The sequence below is a fragment of the Balaenoptera borealis genome (assembly GCF_965194805.1).
Source record: "Balaenoptera borealis genome assembly, chromosome: X".
In the NCBI taxonomy this organism is placed as follows: Eukaryota; Metazoa; Chordata; class Mammalia; order Artiodactyla; family Balaenopteridae; genus Balaenoptera; species Balaenoptera borealis.
This window is the reverse complement of record NC_138881.1, coordinates 39,610,929-39,630,310: the sequence shown is the minus strand read 5'-3', so window position 1 is coordinate 39,630,310 and position 19,382 is coordinate 39,610,929. Positions and strand designations below refer to the sequence as shown.

The following is a 19,382-nucleotide window of genomic DNA, read 5'->3' as shown; positions in this document are numbered from 1 at the left end:
GCCCCCGCCTATGCCTCGTGTGCGTCGCAGCCAGCCGGCCGCTGGAGTCGCCGCCATTGCTTGCTTTTTGTTACTCCCCGCCCCTCGCCTCGTGTGCGTCGCAGCCAGCCCGCCGCTGGTGTTGCCGCCATTGCTTGCTTTTTCTTACTCCCCACCCCCACTGCCCCCCACCCTTCCCCCCCGCCCCCGCCTCGTGTGCGTCTCAGCCAGCCCGCCACTGGAGTTGCCGCCATTGCTTGCTTTTTGTTACTTTCCCCGCACCCCCTGCCAGTGTTTTTGAAAAGCATAATTATGGTTTATAAAGCATAGTTTAAATATACATGGTTTTGAAAACATAATTGTAGTATGTTACCATTTTCAGTCCTGTGGTTTTTTTTCACTCGACATTTGTGCGTATCCTAAGCATTTCTCTTATTGCTGCATCGTTTTAAAAAACATACTACTGCCTTCATAATATTCCATAGAATACATACATGTGCCATAATTCACCAGATCCTTCCTTTCTTGTTAGATCTTTAATTTACCCCACTCTAATTTTTTGTATAATAAAAAAAATGCTGCAAAGAACATCTTTGCACATATGTTTCTCCATATTTTGGTTTGTTTCTTTGGGCTGCGTGCCCGGAAATGGAGTTCCTGAGAAGAAGTATAGGAATTTTAAAATGGCTCTTCAGAGCATCACACTACCTCAGAAGAACTGTAATAATTTACAATCCCATGGGTAATGGATAACCCTACCAGGCTCATTTAATAGGAGAAACAAACAAAACCGGTGCCTCACTGTTATTTTAATTTGTACTTACCTGATACTTTCTTAGAGTGAATATTTTCCTTTTTTTAGTTGAACCTCTCCTGCATTTTAATTTCTGTTTTCATTTCTTTTTTAAGATCCTTTAAGAATTAATTAAAATTTTTTTTATAAAATAAGCTTTTGTCATATGTTCTAAATTTCTAACTTGTATGTTGGTTTTTTTTTTTTAAAGAAAGTACTTGAACTGTGTTTTTTTATTTTTTTAATTAATTTTTATTTATTTATTTATGGCTGTGTTGGGTCTTCGTTTCTGTGGGAGGGCTTTCTCTAGTTGCGGCGAGTGGGGGCCACTCTTCATCGCGGTGCGCGGGCCTCTCACTATCGCGGCCTCTCTTGCTGCGGAGCACAGGCTCCAGACGCGCAGGCTCAGTAGTTGTGGCTCACGGGCCTAGTCGCTCCGTGGCATGTGGGATCTTCCCAGACCAGGGCTCGAACCTGTGTCCCCTGCATTAGCAGGCAGATTCTCAACCACTGCGCCACCAGGGAAGCCCTGTTGCTTGTTTTTAATTTATATTTTAGCCTATTGAAGTTATAACTTGTTTTTGTAGTTAAATTTTAACATTTTCTTTCATAATTTTGTCTTTTTCTCTTACGTCTGGAATGGTCATCCTCCCTTTCAGGGCTTTGCCACATATATAATTTTTTTTGGAGGGTAAAAGGGATCGATTTGTTATATTTAAGCTGGTAATCCATCTGATATTTATTTTGGGTTATATTTATTTTAGGTGGAGATATACATTGATGGTTTTCCAAGTTAGTACTTTTTTCACTTACTGATATGATTCCTCTTTCATCATGTGTTAAATTCCTATATGTAGTAGAGCCTATTTCCAGACTATCTATTCTTTTCCACGCACTAGTGTGTCTCTTATTACTCTGGTTTTGCACTGTTTTAATAACTGAAGCATAATAGTAAGTAAGGTATAAAATCTAGGAGAGTTAGGTCTTCTACATTACTCTTAATTTTCATAATTATCTTTAATAGGCTGAATGTTTATCAGATGAAATTAGAATTATTTTTTCAAGTCCTTCCAAAACACCAATGAAATATCCATTTGAAATATGTTATTTTAGTCTGCTTATCCAGAATATACTTTGCCTGTCCTATTATTTGTCAAGTTTTCCTATATCTTCTAGTAAATACTTTTAGAGTTTTATCTGGGTCACAGAGTTTTCATTAAAACTATTTTTAAGTGTTTTGTAATTTTGTATTCTATTGTGAACATACCTTTTTCTTCCACTGTATTTTCAGGTGGTTATTGCTAGTACATAAGAATATTTTTGATTCAGTTGTGGTTATGCTGAAATCTTTTATTTATTCTTAGTTTTTCAGCGTTTCCCTATGCCATTATTTTGTCTATCTATAATGATGCTTTTGTCTCTTTCTTGCTAATATTTTTACTTCTTACATTGTCCAGAACTCCTAAAAAATATTAAATCATGATGTTGGTAGGGGCATTTTTGTTCTGTTCCTGATTGTCGCAGACACATAGTTCAATTACATATAATACTGGATGTTTAGGCTATTGTTTTAAAGCAGATGCTTTTTTATCCTGTTAAGGAATTACTCTTGAATTTTAAAACATATGTGGTAGGAAACAGTTTGAGATCATTATATATTTGCTCTTGCTTCCTAATTTAGAAACATCTTTGCATCTGTGAGGAAAATGCTGCTTTTTGTGTAGTTTGCTTATGACTGTTATGGACTCTTGAATTTAGTTTGCTTGTACTTTAGTTAGGATCTTTGCTCTATAAATCATAAGTAATGAAATTGTTCTGGAACAGTAGTTCTCAACCTAGGCTTACACATTGTAATCACTTGGGGAGCTTTAAAATCACTGATACCTGGGCCCGACCTGAGGGATTCTGATTTCATTGTGTGTGGGTGTGTATAGGTGTGGATGTGGCCCAAACATCATGATTTTATAAAACTGTACAGGTGATTCTAATGTGAAGCCAGGGTGAAAACTATTGCTCCATAGTTTTCTTTTTTTTTTTTTAATACCTTGTGTATTAGGCATTGGAATTCACCTTTGTAGCTTTCCATCTTTTTTGGTATCCTGGGGGAGTTATATAAAGTGGTGCTTTTCTTTTCCTTGAAAGCTTGAAAGAATCTATTAGTAAATCATCCTGGTTGGAGCCTTTGTTGGGGCAATACTTTGGTAATTTTTTTGCTTCTTACTTGGTTATTAGTTTATTCATTGTGTTTTGATACTTCACAATTCTTACAGAAAATCACTTATTTAATTGTGGTTTTAAAATTTATGTTCATAAAAGCTTGAATAATTTATTATAATAAGATAACTTACATCTTATAATTTATTACTTCTCTATGTTGTGCACTATCTCATTTCTGATTTTATTTATTTACATTCTTTGATTATCTTTGCTAGTGCAGGGGAGCAAAATTTGCCACCCCAAATAGTGTCTTTTAGGCACGTGGATTATCCTGAGCTGAAAACAATCAAGGCCCAAAAGACTAAGGAAGAATCTTTGACTTTCTCCCTAACTGCCTAAAAGAATTTAGATACAGGACCTGTTCCATGAAGGGAGACAGGGAGGAACCTAGCAAAGTGTCGGTTAAAATTCCTCTCTTTCTCCCATTGCTTCTGTATGGCCCAGCAAACGTTTGTTTACCAAACATTTGCTTTTTTTCACCTTCTTGTGAATTGCCTTCCTCCCCTTTGAAGTCGCAAACTCCTACCCCCTTCCCCTTCTCTCAGATGGCATATAAGCTTCAATTGCCTAACTTGTCTTCGGGCTTCATATTCTTACGGAGCCCCTATACGTACATAATGAAATTTGGTTTTTCTCCTGTTAATCTGTCTCATGTCAGTTTAATTCGTTAGACCAGTCAGAAGAACCTAGAAGGGTAGAGGAAAGTTTTTTTCCCTCCCCAACGCTAGAATCTTACCTATTTTATTTATTAATAAAAACTCTTGGATTTATTTATTGCAGTTGTTTTTCTCCTTTCAAATTTATCTATTTGTGCTTTTATCCTTTTTTGCTTTAGACTTGTTTTCCTTATGACAAATTTTTGCACTTTCAAAAATTTTTGTTCAATCCATTGCTCACTGTGACTGCATTTCAGAATTACTTGTGGAGCTTTAAAAAAAATACTAATGCCCCTCTTAACTGCCTCCAAGATTCCTATTTAATTTATTTAGTCTTGGGTATGGTCTTTTTTGTTTTCTAAGTTCCTAATGAGAAGCCGAGAAGGCTGAGAATCACTGAGTTAGTACATTTACCTGCGTTGGCTGTCTTTAACTCTAAATTCTCATATGTTATAATCTAAATCCAGTAATTTACCTAAGATTACAGATTTGCTTGTATCTTATAGGTTTATACCTCTTTAAATTTTATTAAATTCTCTACTTATTTTTTGTATTTTAAAATTTACTCTCCTCACAATAATTATTAGGGGTGACAATATTTGTTTATAGTTACATGATACATTTTTAGTTGTATTGCTTGTGATTGATGGTTATGATTTCTGTAGTTTAAATTTATTTAAAAAATATTTTTTTTTTTGTAAATTAGCCTATGTAGGGAAGGAAAATAATTTTCCTTTTACCCTTCTAGGTTTTTGGCTGAGATGCCCCCTGTAATGAAAGACAGCTTAACAGGAGAAAAACAAACAAGTTTAATAGCATGTTTACCTCCTGTATACGTGGGAGATACCAGGAAAACTGAGTAACTCTCCCAAATATCCCAAGCCACCACCTTAAATACTAGTTCCAGCTAAAGGCAAAAGATGTTCGGGGTAGGGGGAGCCAGTTATGGGAGGTTATCAGGCAAAGCACAGTAAAGGTCGGTACAGTTATGCAGATTTAAGTTCATGCTTTCTCCATTGATGCATTTCTAGAGATATAGTTATCTTCCTTTTTCTGGCACAGAGAGGGAGAAACCCTTACCAATGGAGATTTCCGTTATAAATGTAAAAGTCTCTTACAAAAGGATAACTTTTACTCACATTTCAGAACTTCTTCTTTCTCAGCTGTTTCTTAAAAATGATCAGCTCAAGATAATTCTTATGCCAAAGAAGCATATTTTGGGGTGTTATATTGTGCTGCCCTTCACATATGATAAATTTCTTAAAATATACCATCGTCATGTATAAAGGAGCCATCCTCTATATGCAATACAAAATTCATTATAGTTTATTTCCTTAATTCTGAGATTCCATAGTCATAAGAGAAACCATTGATTTAATAACAGCTTGGGGACTTCCCTGGTGGTCCAATGGTTAAGACTTCACCTTCCAATGCAGGGGGTGCAGGTTCGATCCCTGGTCGGGGAACTAAGATCCCACATGCCTCATGGCCAGAAAACCAAAACATAAAACAGAAGCAGTATTGTAACAAATTCAATAAAGAGTTTAAAAATGGTCCACATCAAAAAAAAATAATAATAACATCTTTTTCCAGAAGAATAAACAACACTGCATTAAATGTACACAAATTTTTATTGTCTGCTAACTAACCTATGATAGCATGCATTTATCCTTACTATTATGTACCTTTTTGTTTAGTACCTCGCAATTTACATCTGAGCCTTTTTCATTAAATAGAACATAAACATTTTAAACTTAGACTTATGATGTTGATCTCTTTATAAAACGTTGAGCCTTATTGAACATTACTGGTGCTTCTTTCTTTCCTAACAGCTTCTCTAGGAATTCACCTGTAAGCTTTTGACACTCAGATGTTTGGTTCCTGAGTAATAGTCTTTATGACTCATGCATTGGTCATACCAGCTTCACGATCTTTTAAAATTCTGTGATTTATTCTGAGAGATTAGACTTTTGTTTTTGCCTTATGATTGCATTGCCTAGCACACGATGGACAATCTTCTAGCATTTTTATGTCAATGCTACATCAGACAGTAACATTTTGAAAACATTTTAAGTGAAAATTAGGATTCCAGATCGATGTTAAAATCCAGCTATTTGGGATATGCAGTGCAAAGCAGAGAACTCAGTTGACATGAAAACAGAACTAACTCCTTCCCCACAAGGCTAAATTTACACCTTACATCAAGTTACATCTATGTTCCTCGTTAAAATGCATTCCTGACTGCTTTGAGTTTCTTTTGGCTTTAATTGTAAGAAGAATCTGATTTCAGAAATATTAACATTAAATTTTTTTCCATTATATGAGGAAATATCACATATCTAGTATTTAAAGCTAATTGATTTCAGATTTTATATCCTCTTGGCTAGCATCAAAAATCTGAATGCCTTGGGGATCAGGCAGGTAACCTCATATAATACAGGGCTTGTAGAGGCCTGTGGGGAATGGAAGATCACACAACCTGCCAAATGGCATTTACATTCTGTTTTCAAGAAAATTACAGCCAATTACACCCTCTAGGACCTTATTTATCTAGTCTCTGCTTGACATCATAAATTATGATGAAACCTTGTATCATAATTATGTTTCTATAAATTTTCATTTCTCACAGTTTTTATTTTAGATTGTTCTCTCTGGATTCTCTGGTACATCAAGTTCCATTGCAATTAGGTCTTTCACCTTTGTGAGATCACTTTTAATCTATTTGGTATCTCTTCCCTCAAATGCCATTTTGCTACATTTTACAGTTTCCTCTCCCTCTTCTTTTTCTACCTTTCCATCTCTACTGCTCTGACTTGCTCTCTACCTTTCATGCTGGAGTTCGTCAGCCCTGTATTCTCAGGGGACCAGAACATGAAATATCAGTCTGTCCCTCTTCTAGAAATATTGAAGTCCAACCTAAAATCATGTCTTTCTTTCTCTTTGTTTCCACTGAGCATCGTTTATTCTCTTTCAGTGCATCATTTGCTTGATAAATATTTAATGATTATATGCTTGACAATATTGTCAGCTGATCTCTGGCAGTTCGGTCATGCACAAATTTATACCAGTAGCATTCAATACATAGAGGTAGGTGGGGTATGAATAGTCTCTCTACACTTTCCTACCCAATTACAAAGAAAAAAAGTTTCAGATTGAATATTACTGTAGGAGCAGAAAACTTTTCCCTTCTTCCCTTCTAGATTCTTTCTCTGGACTAATAGTTAAATTAACATAATACAGATGAATGGAAGAAAAGGAAATTTTGTACATATCGGAGCCCCATAAAAATATGAGACTCTTTGGCAGTCGGGTACTTGATGCTCATATACCATCCTCAGCTAAGTAGACGGGGGTAGAGGTCTGGGGCTTCAAAGATCATTCACAGGAAAATGAGAAGAGCAAGTGTTTGGTAAACAAATGTTTGCCATGCCATGCTGATAAGGCTTTCTGATATAAATAAGTTTTCTCTGGTAGTAGCTCTCTTCCTGGTGCAGGTTTCGTGTCTAAGTCCTTTTAGGCAGTTAAGGGTCTTCAGCTCAAAATAATCCACATTGTAAAGTGGCACCTTCTAGGGTGGCATATTTTGCTCTTCCTCACTTCCTCTACTGAAAGCTTGATGGAACCCCAGCTCTCTTGTCCTTTTAGGTGTTCCAACAACATCTTTTTCCCCCCTACTTTAAAAAAATTGAGACAGTATTCATATAACATAACGTTTACTATTTTAGTGTTCAATATAATTCGGCATCCCACATCTTTTTTTAAAAATTGAGGTAAAATTTACATAACATAAAATTAACCCTTAGGCATTTTAAAGCGTGCAGTTCAGTGGCATCTAATATATTCACAGTGTTATACAACCATCACCTCTATTTAGTTCCAAGACATTTTCATCACCCCAGAAGGAAACCCTGTACCCATCCAACAGCATCTTACCGGAAATGTTCACTCAACACAAATGTGACAACATTCTAGTAGTGAGTTTAGCGAACTTTCTAACTGGAATCAGCCCAGATAAATTCCCCAAGAAAGCAGCTGAACATAGGACCGTTTTGGAATGAAGACAAAGGTGCCATTTTGAAGGTATAGATCTCTGGGCTCACTAGATTCCTAGAACCTGTTCTGGTAAAGACAGTGGCTGCTCAATATTTGTAACTGATCCATTCATTTTGAATACAATTATTTCACTAGCGAAAACTCATTTCTAATATTCTTTATGGTGATTAGCAAAGCCTCTTCTGTTGATCAGAGATAAACTACTGAGGCATTTTGTCAGCCACTTCTGAAGCATGGGCTTCTGATAGAAATTTGCCAAACAATCCTGGAGCATATATTCCTAATTAGGGTAACTGACCACCCCTAGAGGTTAGATTGCGCCTAACAGCCTCACTCACATATATATTGTCTATGTTGAATTAACTTGGTGTTACAACAGATGTACACTTAACTTTTGCAACTTTAATTATAAAAATTGAACAAAAATGAGAGCAAAGGAAGTATTAAAATGGAGCTCTGAAGGAGCTTGTGCCCCAGGCCAAGCTTGAAATGGTAGCCTGAATCTACTGTTCCTTCAATTGTCCTCAATTACCACATCTTTCTTAGTGTGTGTAAGCAGGTCGTTGTGTTGAGAGTGATTCTAATGGTGAAAGGTATGTATTATTCATACAGCATGGCACCTAAACCTAAGGAAGCTATTTCAACTGGTCTTCAACTGAAGAGGCAGTCAGTCTTCTGCTTCAACATGGGAGAAAAACGGGCTGTGTTGTACTTACTGAGAGGCACAGTTTTCCAAAGTAGTTAAGGAATTTTCAAGGGTATTTTTGACTCTCTCTGATTTTTACCGTAACTGCTTTAGAATCCACCTCTCCTACCCATGTCTACCCCCCACCCCCACCCCGACACACACAATAAGATGAGGCTGGGTCTAGCATTGAGCTAGGCTCTTTGAGGTTCCTGAAGAAGTGTAGGGTGGGGTCTCCAGTGCATTGGAAGAATTTCAGCTCCGCCTGCTTGAATTGCCTCAAGGCAAGCAATCAGCAGGACCAGAGATGAGAATAATTTTATCCTAGAACCAAGGTAGCTTTGTGGTATTTTTAATGAGAAAAAAATGACAAAACTTCTTATATTCGTCTTGTGGGAAAGAATATTATTTTGTCTGTAGCACATACATATGGAATCCCACTGTGAAATTCCAAAGACAGACGCTAGTTCAATTTATGGTGGAGCTGAATGATGGATTTATTGCTTGAATATCATTTCCTCATTCTAACCAGACAGTGATGAAAATATAAAATAATCTTTATATACTGTAACCTAGACTGTATATCCATTCTCATAGCTGATGTGTAGAATGTCTTCTTGCAAAAATTTCCTCAAATTTTTTCTTTACGTTAACAAAAAGTATACAGGCAGTAGCTTTATTGATTTTAAGTTCGCTGAATTTTTTTCATTTCTTAGTTTCTAATTATGATTCCAACAGGTATTATCTTTTGATGCCTATTTAGAAGATGAAGTACCTGATAAAATTCAGGAAAACTATAGAATAAGATGCTATAAAATCTACTTCTACCTTGAAGATGACACAATTCAAGTAAATGAACCAGCATTGAAAAATAGCGGACTGCCTCAAGGTATCTATTTAAAGCAGAGTTATGGTTCTTTCACTTCTAACTACTGCCTTTATATACTATCTTTCTCTCGCTTTTTAAAAGACCCCATGCTACTGCGTAGGTATCTAACTTGTTGGCAATGGTGAATGTCAACACGCTAATAGCTTGTAGTTATTGATGCTGACTTATCAGCTTTCTACCCTCCACACCTCAACACTGGCCATTTCACTCACTCTTCTGTGTCATCCCTGTATCTTTCACATGCTGCTCTAGTATGAGCAAACTCTCCTGTGTCTTTGACTTTTTTCTTCAAACTCTTTTTTGTCTTTTTGCTATGACCACATTACTTCCTTCATAACACCCTCAGGGGTAGAGAGAAGACCGGTCTCCACTGCCACTTCCAGATTGGGCTTCTCTCTCCTTTCTTGAATTCACTGCTGTTTGCTTCAACCACTCTCTCTTCATCTTCATACCTATTAACTACAGACTTTCATAGTGCTTCAAGAGAGGGCCATTGCTCCTTCGCCCCACATATGCCAGTCATCTTTACCCATACTCCACTTCAGCCAGACAAGAGTTAGCTCTGCGACATGGCCAGCAGAGAAGCTAATCCTAGGTTGCATTAGTAGAAGCATGGCAGAGGTCAAGGGAGGTAATTGATTTCTTCTGTGTGTGCTGTAAGTCCTTTACTTTGGACAATGCCAAGTTCTGGATGCCTTCAAGCGACAGCAGCCATGTTGGTGAAAGGACTGAAAATTTATCATGTGTAAGGGAGAATAGTGAAAAGGGCTATTTGTCTGTAAAGGGAAGACTCGGGTGTGCCTGATAAATGTCTTAAGGAATCTAAAGGGCTGTCACGTGGGGGAGGGGTGACCTAATTTTCTGTATCCTCAAGGACAGGACCTAGGGGGTCAGAACTCAGGTCAGTAAGAGGAATAATTTTTTGGCAGAGAGGTTCACATACTTAGGACAAGGTACAAGTGCGTGGAAGGACCACCCTGCCCGAATCCTGGGGTAGGCAATGGTCCTCTCTCTCTTTTTCTGTTGCATCAGGCTTTTCTGACGATAGTATGGTTTGGAGACCAGAGTTAAAGTTCAAGGAAGACCACAGACAGAAGGGACCTTAGGCTAATGGCACACACTTACTCTGTTGGAAAGATGTAGGGACAAGTGGGCCTGGCTACAGCTGTAGCTTGCCAGTCGGCCTGCTGAATAGTCATGGGTTTTATTTGTGTTTCTTGGGCAAAGGACACATGGGGCTAGAATGGGTGTCACCAATGAATGAGTGGCCAAATTAAGGCCTCATGAATATTGAGTGGCCATGAATATTTAGTGCCTCTTGTATGTTTAGTGTATCATGAATATTCAGAGCCCAGGTACCTCATGTATATTTAATACATACTGAAAAGTAGTTGTCTCTTGGTCCTTCCATCCTTTTCTTTCTGTGTTTAACATATACATGCTCTACTTACTATCAAATTATCGTTATTTAACACATCTTATGATTTTCTACCTATGTTGAATAAACTTTTTGCTTACTAACTACTTATCTGGGCCCAGTGCCTCCATATTGATATACCACCATGGGTTCCATGGGGGAGAAACAGAGAAGTTTTAGGACCATAGGCCTCTGAGCGTAATGTTATGACGAGTCAGTATGCGAAGGACTTCCTTCAGTGCTCATGAGATTGAGATTGTTCTTAGAGCATGGCTTCGTTATGTCTGGACGATTAATTTGGAGCCAGTCAGCGTTGTCATGAAGTGTTTGTTGAGTGTCTACTCCATGCTAGGCACTGTGCTGGGTTTTGGGAAAATGGACAAAAGGAATAAGACTCATTACATCCCTATCTCATGGAGCTTGTAGGCAAGCAGGTTGGAGAGGAAAGGGAGCAAGGTGACTAGTCCAGGAGTTTTGCAGTTGTTCAGGGTAGAAGTGCTGAGTATCCAAACCAGGACAATGATGGTAGGAAGAGAACATAGGGGAAAGATTGTAGACACATTTGATTGGCAGTTAATAGGCCTTGGCCAGCGATTAAATATAGAGAGTGAGGAAGGGGAATATCTAATGATAAGGTACCTACTTTATCATTATCTCATTTAATCACCCCAGTGACCATCTAAAGTAGGTTATCATCAACTTTTACAGAAAGGAAACAGGCTTAGAGAAGTAATTTGCTCCATCTGAATCTTAACCGATTGTCTCAGAGCTCATGCTGTGGTTGAGAGGATGGTGATGCGTTAATAGAGCCCAGGAACATGGAGCAAGGAGCGGCATTGGAGTTGGAGCTGGGGTGTGTTTGGGTCATGAGGCTTTTCAAGTTGTGTTAGAACATCTGTATGGTGTTGCCCACAAGGCAGGTGGAACCTTAGGATGTGTTTTCAGGAAAAAAGTCAACACTGGAGTTGTGGATTGGGAATCAGGGGTGCCCAGATCATGAGCAGAATCAGGCTATTGTACCACGTTGGGAGAGAGCCACTGTTGAGGTGGTGGAAAGAGGAAGAAGATTTGATTTAGTGTTGTGCTTGGTTTTACTGGTGGAGGGAGCAGGTGAGGATTGGTATGGGGAGGCAATATGAACTGTCCTCATGATTCTTTGTGTTCCAGCTGATACAATATCTACTCCCTGGCTTTTATTTGGAGAATTTGTGGCTTAATGATAAATCTTTTAGGAAATATGGAAATGCTTTGATATTTAAGAAAAGATTTTCACAAACTTTTAAAGTTGGAAGTGTGATATTTTATTTTGTAAAGGGACAAGAGGTCTTTATACTCTTTTAAAAAAGTTTCTATTGGAGTATAGTTGATTTACAATGTTGTGTTAGTTTCAGGTATACAGCAAAGTGAATCAGTTATACATATACATATATCCACTCTTTTGTAGATTCTTTTCCCATGTAGGTCATTACATTACATGGGAGTATTGAGTAGAGTTCCCTGTGCTGTACAGTAGGTCCTTATTAGTTATCTCTTTTATATATAGTAGTGTGTATATGTCAGTATGTCAATATTGTCAATATGTCAATCCCAATCTCCCAATTTATCCCTTCCCCCCCTTTCCCCGCTGCTAACCATAAGATTGTTTTCTATATCTGTGACTTTATTTCTGTTTTGTAAATAAGTTCATTTGTACCATTTTTTAAGATTCCACATATAAGCAGTATCATATGATATTTGTAGGTCTTTATACTCTTTAGGGTCATTTTAAACATATATAATGCAGTTCTTAAATATTGACAGTAATGTATTAGAAAATGTTTAAAGAATTATTTCAAAACATTAAGAAAATTGACAACTTTTAATTTCTATGAACATCTGTTTTGCCTAAGTGCATTTGTTTAGGTAAGTGACATTACTGCTTTAGCAAAAAAATATTTTTTTATACATTTTCACTTAAATGCTTTACTCTGATATTCCCTAACTAAGCTTTGCTTATTTTTTGATTACCTTCCCCACATGACATCAGATTTACACAAGTGATGGACTGGAGGTCATACGACATCCTGAACCTGCATTAGTGACTTGCATTATGTTTTTATTTTTATTACTTTTAAGGCAAAAGTTCATATTCCCATAGCTCACTGGCCCCTGTCCAGTGAATCTTAGTTTTATTAAACTCCAAGAGGAAAAATGAAATGCATCCTCTATGAGGATCTTGGAAAGGCTTTTATTAAGACTTTTCGATTCTCTCAGCCTCTTGATTTCAAATCTCACATAGGCAGATTCCAAAGGGAAATTGAAGATAGTTATAATGATTTACTTGAAAATAATTTTTATGTAAGTAGGAGGGAATGTTATTCATAAAGACTCAGGGGAAAAAAAAACCTTAGGAGAAGACAATTTTAAAGTCTCTTTTGAAATTTTCAGAATTTCTGATGGGCTCACTCTGATCAGGACATTTCCCTGAGTGAGACGCAGCTCAAGGGGTATGTACAGAATACATTAGTAATCACGATATGTAATGAGACTGAATTTGTCAGCAGAGTGGAGATACTTGGCGGGCTCTAGCAGTTCCTGTGGAAAGCAAACACAAATAACCACTCTATCATCAAGTTTTGTTTAGAGAGAAACCGGTCTCTCTTGAAATATTAATTAATTAATTAATATGATGATTCTTGTTAAGGAAGGTCTGTTAGGACAGAGGAAACTTTGGAAATTCATTGAAATGCCTTCTTCAGGCTTTCCTAAATTAAACGATTGGGAAAAAAGAAATGAGCTTACTGAGCCAAGGGCTCAGACCTCAGTGGGATGGGGACACTCAGTTGTGTCTTGAGTGGCCTGGGACTGCTTTTCACGTGCCTGTGGGCCCTCAGAAGGGGTTAGGGGTCACATTTAGGTGCTGGGCACTGATGGTGCTCCTGTTACTTCCATAGGGTTTTGATATTTTCCCAATGAACTGGAAGGTCAGATGCACCTGTTTTTTTTGTAGAGCTGACCATTCAGAAATTAGTGCACCTGGATGAATTATAGCCTCCCTTCTTAGTTGCCTCTCCTATCATGTAATTTTTTTTAGGGAGGGGGAGTTTGGAATAAGCCAGAAATAAAAGAGGCATCCCTTAGCGTGGTGCCAAAATAGGCATTCAGTTTTCTGTAGCTTCTCGTCAGAACAACATATTCACGAATCCTCGTTGGCAGAGAGATATATGTGTGTGAAAAGTCAAGTCACTGATGCATGTCGAGGCTTGCTTTCATTTCTTGCCAGGACATCATTCTCTTTTAGGTTAGATGTGTTATATTCATAGAATTTGTTGCTGTTCTGCTGGAATATAGTTAAAACGATGTTATGCCAAGCCAAGAAGGTCAGAGGTTAATCCTAGTAGTTTTACCTCCGATTGTCTAACAGAACAACTGTTTGTCAAATGCTGCCAAGTCCCAACTAAGCTATACTAAAGAAAGGACAACCGTTAGAAACATGCCATGATTTTCTGGTAAGGTCTGTACCAGTTGTTCTCAGCGCAGAGCAATCATCAGAATCTCCTGGCCCACCTGCAGAATTTCTGATTCTGTAGGCCTGGGGTCAAGAAATGGCTTCTGGGACTTCCCTGGCAGTCCAGTGGTTAAGACTCCATGCTCCCAATGCAGGGGGCCTGGGTTTGATCCCTGGTCAGGGAACTAAGATACCACATGCTGTGAGGTGCGGCCAAAAAAAAAAAAAAAGAAAGAAAGAAAGAAAAAGAAATGGCTCCTACTTGATTTGCAGTGCATCCTTGGTTAAGAATACTGATCTCCACTAGTGACTTGTTTTGGCCCCTCAACAGGGTAGTATTTCATATATATATATATATATATATATATATATATATATATATATATATATATATATATATATAAATATATATATACACACACATATATATATATATGTATATATATATATAAAATCACAAAATAGAAGTCATTTATTTATATTGGGCATATGCTATACCTAATAAGTATGCATCCCATAAAGTGGAATGGTGGGATGGTAGTAGAGTTGCCAGATAAAATACAGGATACCTGGTTAAATTTGTAGTTCTTAGTATAACTATGCCCCAAATATTACACGGGACATACTTATACTAAAAATTATTCATTGTTTATCTGGAATTCAAATTTAACCAGGCATCTCGCTTGTCAGTTTGGTAAATCTGGCAACCCCAGAGGGTGGACTTTGCAGAGAAAACTGTAGCAGAATGGAGCAGAGTGGAGTATAGGAGTGGAGGTAAGTCACTGTGAAGATAGGTGCTTGGTGCATGATGGCTGCTCAGTAAATTTGATGAAGAAAGGAAGAAAAAGGGAGGGAGGGAGGGAGGGAGGGAGGAAAAAAGGAAAGGAATGTGACAGACAATGTCCATAACACAGTGTAGTCATTGTGAATGCTATGAGGTACTTTGAGGGATCAGAGGAGGAAACGCCAGTATCCATTAGAGAATAAGGCATTTGAGTGGTACCTCAAAAGTTTCTCCAGATAAAGTTGGAAGAGGAAGGCACATTAGTCAAAAGGAACAGCATGAGGTAAAGAGGTAGGAAAGTGGTGAGGCGAGGAGTTGGGAGGTACTGGGAGCAGATCATAGAGTGTGTAAGGAAAAGTAGGCAAGAAGGTGGTAATGCAAGAGGACAGAATACCCAACAGGCTGTCATTTGGGGCTCATTCAGTGGGTAGGGGGAGATGCATAGGATTATTGTTTCTTACTGGGATCAGAGGTATGGAATTCAAAAATTTTTATTCTTTTGCTGCAAGGCAAGTGTCAAGTTAGCTATATTTAAAAAGTTATTCTCATTAAATCAAACTCCACAAAGATGACATTTTATAAAAATAGAAATGGAATAGTAATTTTAGTGAAGGAATTATAGTGAACATAAGAGGAAAAGATACTCTATCATGGCTGATCACAGTGAATGGTCTTAGTATTTTTAGGATACACATGATGACAAGTGGCAATTCCACTCGTATATTCATTCACCTAAGAAATACCTGCCTCTAGACTTGGATGTACCCTAGGTCTGCAGTGTTACTAAAATGAACTAAACATACTTAAGATAGAAGTAAGAGGTTGGGGTCTTAATTCTTGAAGGTGAATTCCTAAAAACTAAATTTAGTGGTATGAGCAAAGATCTAAAGCAATTCCAAACTGAATGAAATGAAAACGCATTAAACATAAATGGATATATCATCATTTTGATCTAAACCACAGGGGAGTGTTAGAAAGTTAAAGCTTGCAGAGTATAATCAGATAGCAGGGCCTTTAAAAAGAAAGAGAGATGAGAAATATGAAGATAAAGAAGAGCTTAAAAGCAGATACCTGATGCCTGGACATCTGCCCAAATTGTCTTTATGGACCAATTAAGAAGATAAATATCTGAACATTTCAAGGGCAGATATAGTGCTTTTGTTGTTGTTTTTCCATTTTGTAATGTTATTTTTATTTATATGTCTTGATGGTCTTGGGTGCTCTTCAATGTGTGCCAAAGACATGGCATCCTGCATATTTCTTTGATATTCCAGAACAAACTTCTGCTGGTGGAGTTTCTGCCATTTATCATGGAAAACTATAAGCATACAAATACCAATAAATAGAAATTTTAATTCCCAAAGGGCACAGTTGAGAGGTCCCACAAATGTATTTTTGAAAGCTCTCATGTGTAACTACATTTCAAATGCCCATGTTACTTTTCTGATTAACATGGGATTGTGACTTTGGATTTCTCGTTATTAAAATTTTCTTGTTTAGTGTTAGACCTGCCTTCTCTTTGCAATCCATGAATGGTCAGGACTCTCTTCTGTTGCCACAAAGAACTTCCCTGGCCTCTTCTGAGAACCATCTAGTGAGAGGAGTGTGGGACCTAAGATAAGGAAGAGTGTGGACGTTGCAGATATGCAGGCTCCTGGAGGGGCGGGGACAGGTGACACAGTGGTGTTGACCCTGGCGGGGGATTGCTGCTGCTGGCAAGTGGGCCCTCGCCAGAAATCTACTCTTAGAGAAGAGAGAGGCTGTTCTTTTGGAAGAGCAACTCCATCATCTCTGTTTCACGGTGACTGGCCGCTCTTCTCCCCATTTCTATCCTGTTTTGCCTAAGACACTCCCTCCCCTCCTTCACTTAAGTAATTTGTGGCTGTCATACAGTGAGATACAGTTCAGTGCAAACTGTGGAAAGTAATGGTATTTACTTAGAGCTTGAAAAACCCAGGTTCGAGATCTTTTTGTGCCATTTGTGAGTGCGTGACCTTGGGCACGTCACTTAACCATCCTGAGCTTTGGTTTTCTCATCCATAAACTGAATATTTGTATTTCATGCATTATCTGCCTGGTGGGATTATTGAAGATTAAATGAGAAAAATATATGAAAGCATATCCTAGGGCTATGATGATGATTGTGATGATTACTATTTAAAAGCTCAGTGGGTGGGCCAGTTCTTCCCACCTAGAAAAATACAGGATTTCTATTTGAAGTCTTACTGAACAGAAATCAGCACTAATTTGCTTATTTGAATTTTTATAGTGAAGTACAAATGCAAGATAGATGGAATTCCTAAAGAAGCTCTTGGCTGTTGAATAAATTTCATATATTTTAAAAACTGTCACAATATAAGTATTTTTGAAGAGATATATAATGGTTCGTGAAAATACCTGAAATGCCCGTGCTTTTATGGGTGTTTAGTATGCAATTTGTTCTAAATGTCTAATCTTGAATCATTAAATAATTTGCATACTGTTTTCAGTGGCATGAATTAAGGGCTAATTGAAGTATAATTTTTTGCCGTAAAATTATATCAACTTTTATGTAGTACATTTAAAAATATTCTAGGCCAGTTCTAATTTTATAGTTTTATTATTTTAATTTAATGTACCGAGTAATTAAAAATTGCTACAAAGAAAAGAAGATGAAAATGATTTTAGTTAATTTCCCCTCAACAGAGTGAAAAGATGATTAGTAGAATAATGGAACAGAGCTCAACACAGTTCCTGGCACATAAAGATATTCATTAACTGTTCCTTAATGAATAAGGAATGAATAATTTCTAAGTATTTCTAGACTTTGGGAAAAGGCACCATTCTCAGTGTTACACAAAATGTGAAGAAGATTGCTTGACATCTTTATACTAAAATGCCTCCATACACAGGTCACACAAGCCAATTTTTCTTGAACCATTAGACCCTCAGTTTGCTCTACTTGCCTTTTCTCCTTTTGTCTTTGCTCCTGGAGTAGATTCTCAGGCTTAAGTCAGTTTACAGAGGTTGAGAGACAATTCTCCGCAGGTATCTTGCATTTCTGTGGATCTTGCAAGCAGAGACACTGTCTGCTCTTTGTTCTGGATTATCTTTTCAAGGATGTTTATATAGCACACAGCTTTGGAAGACAAAGATAGTCTCTCCTTCTGGAGCAAAGTGCAGGTTTGCTCACAGCCTTGGAACATAGAGGTGGTGTCTCCCTCTAGAACAAAAGGCAGACATGTTTACTGTCCAGTCTAATAAAGGTAATTTCTCCCTCTGAGACAAAAGGCAGGGATGCTTATTGCCCATTATAATAGATTCAGGTTCTCTCATCTCAGGGTTGCTGTCCTATAACGTGTAACCTACTGCATGTGCAGAAGTTACCTGGCCCTTGTTGTGTCACCCTGTGGGAATTGGGGCTCAGGAAACTGGTACAAAAATGCTGATGTTCTGGCTACTGTTATTACTGTGAGTAATAAACTGCCCTTTGTCTCTAACCAAAGCATCTCATGTCTTCTACCAGCATCCATGAAATTGTGGCAGGCTAACTTGTTAGCTTGAAAGTAGGATAAACTCTCAAACCCTAAACACTCCTTGACAACAGGTTTCAGCAGTGTTTGGGTAAGTTGGCTGGTGTGGTGTGGTGTAGTTGGTACATTCATCTAGTTAGCAAACCTTTTTACCTCCAGTGGCTAATTGCCATTTGGGTGTACTTGGGGACCCTGGGTCCATATTCTCAAGAGGAGAAGTGAATGGGCATCATAGGGTTGGAAGTAGAAGAGGGGATGAGATCCAGAACCTTTAGCCCAGAGCACTGGTTAAAACTTGAAGCCTCTGATAACTCTCACTTTGGGGGAGTGGATGGGTGGCGGTGGACAGAGTCCATAGAGGAAGAAGGAGGGAGAAGAGGTTGGTAGAGGGAAGAAGATTCCAAGAAGCTTCAAAGCAGCATAAAGTCATTCATGCTTATAGAAGCCGTAAATCATGGTGTTAGCATCTACCATAGTGAAGCTTATTAGCTTACTTTTTTCAACCAAGAGTGTGCATTTTTGTGAGTACTCTGCTTTAGGGTCTTAGTTCCTTGCGTACTGTGCTCACATTGAGTGCTAGTGGGTGAAAGTGAGCATGCTTGTTTTGGGAAAAGACATGATGGTAGTGTCTGGCACATTAGGTCACTCTGTTCATACCCCCTCCTCCTTCCCCCCTGCCCTAGTCTTTATGGTTTACTTTAATAGAGTAAACCCTAGTACCACTTAGGCAACTCTAACAACATGCAAGGCTGGTCAAATTACCCTGGGCCTCAGAAGTCTCAGCTCCCTCTGGCACCCTGAGAGTTTGAACATACTGATGCTACTTCTCCAAGAACCAACCCTTTGCCCGCTTCACTGTGGTGGGAAAGCATTCAGGGTTGTTATAAAGATGTACTGTGATCTCTTTCTG

At 38.1% G+C, this 19,382-nt stretch overlaps 1 protein-coding gene across 1 annotated transcript in view; it reads left to right on the top strand.

Annotated features, from left to right (window-relative positions):
* EFHC2 (EF-hand domain containing 2) overlaps positions 1 to 19,382 on the top strand; it is a 187,663-nt gene that overhangs the window by 79,374 nt on the left and 88,907 nt on the right. Inside the window, 1 exon segment of the mRNA XM_082378301.1 lies at positions 9,122 to 9,272. Within this exon segment, the coding sequence (XP_082234427.1) occupies positions 9,122 to 9,272 (151 nt within the window).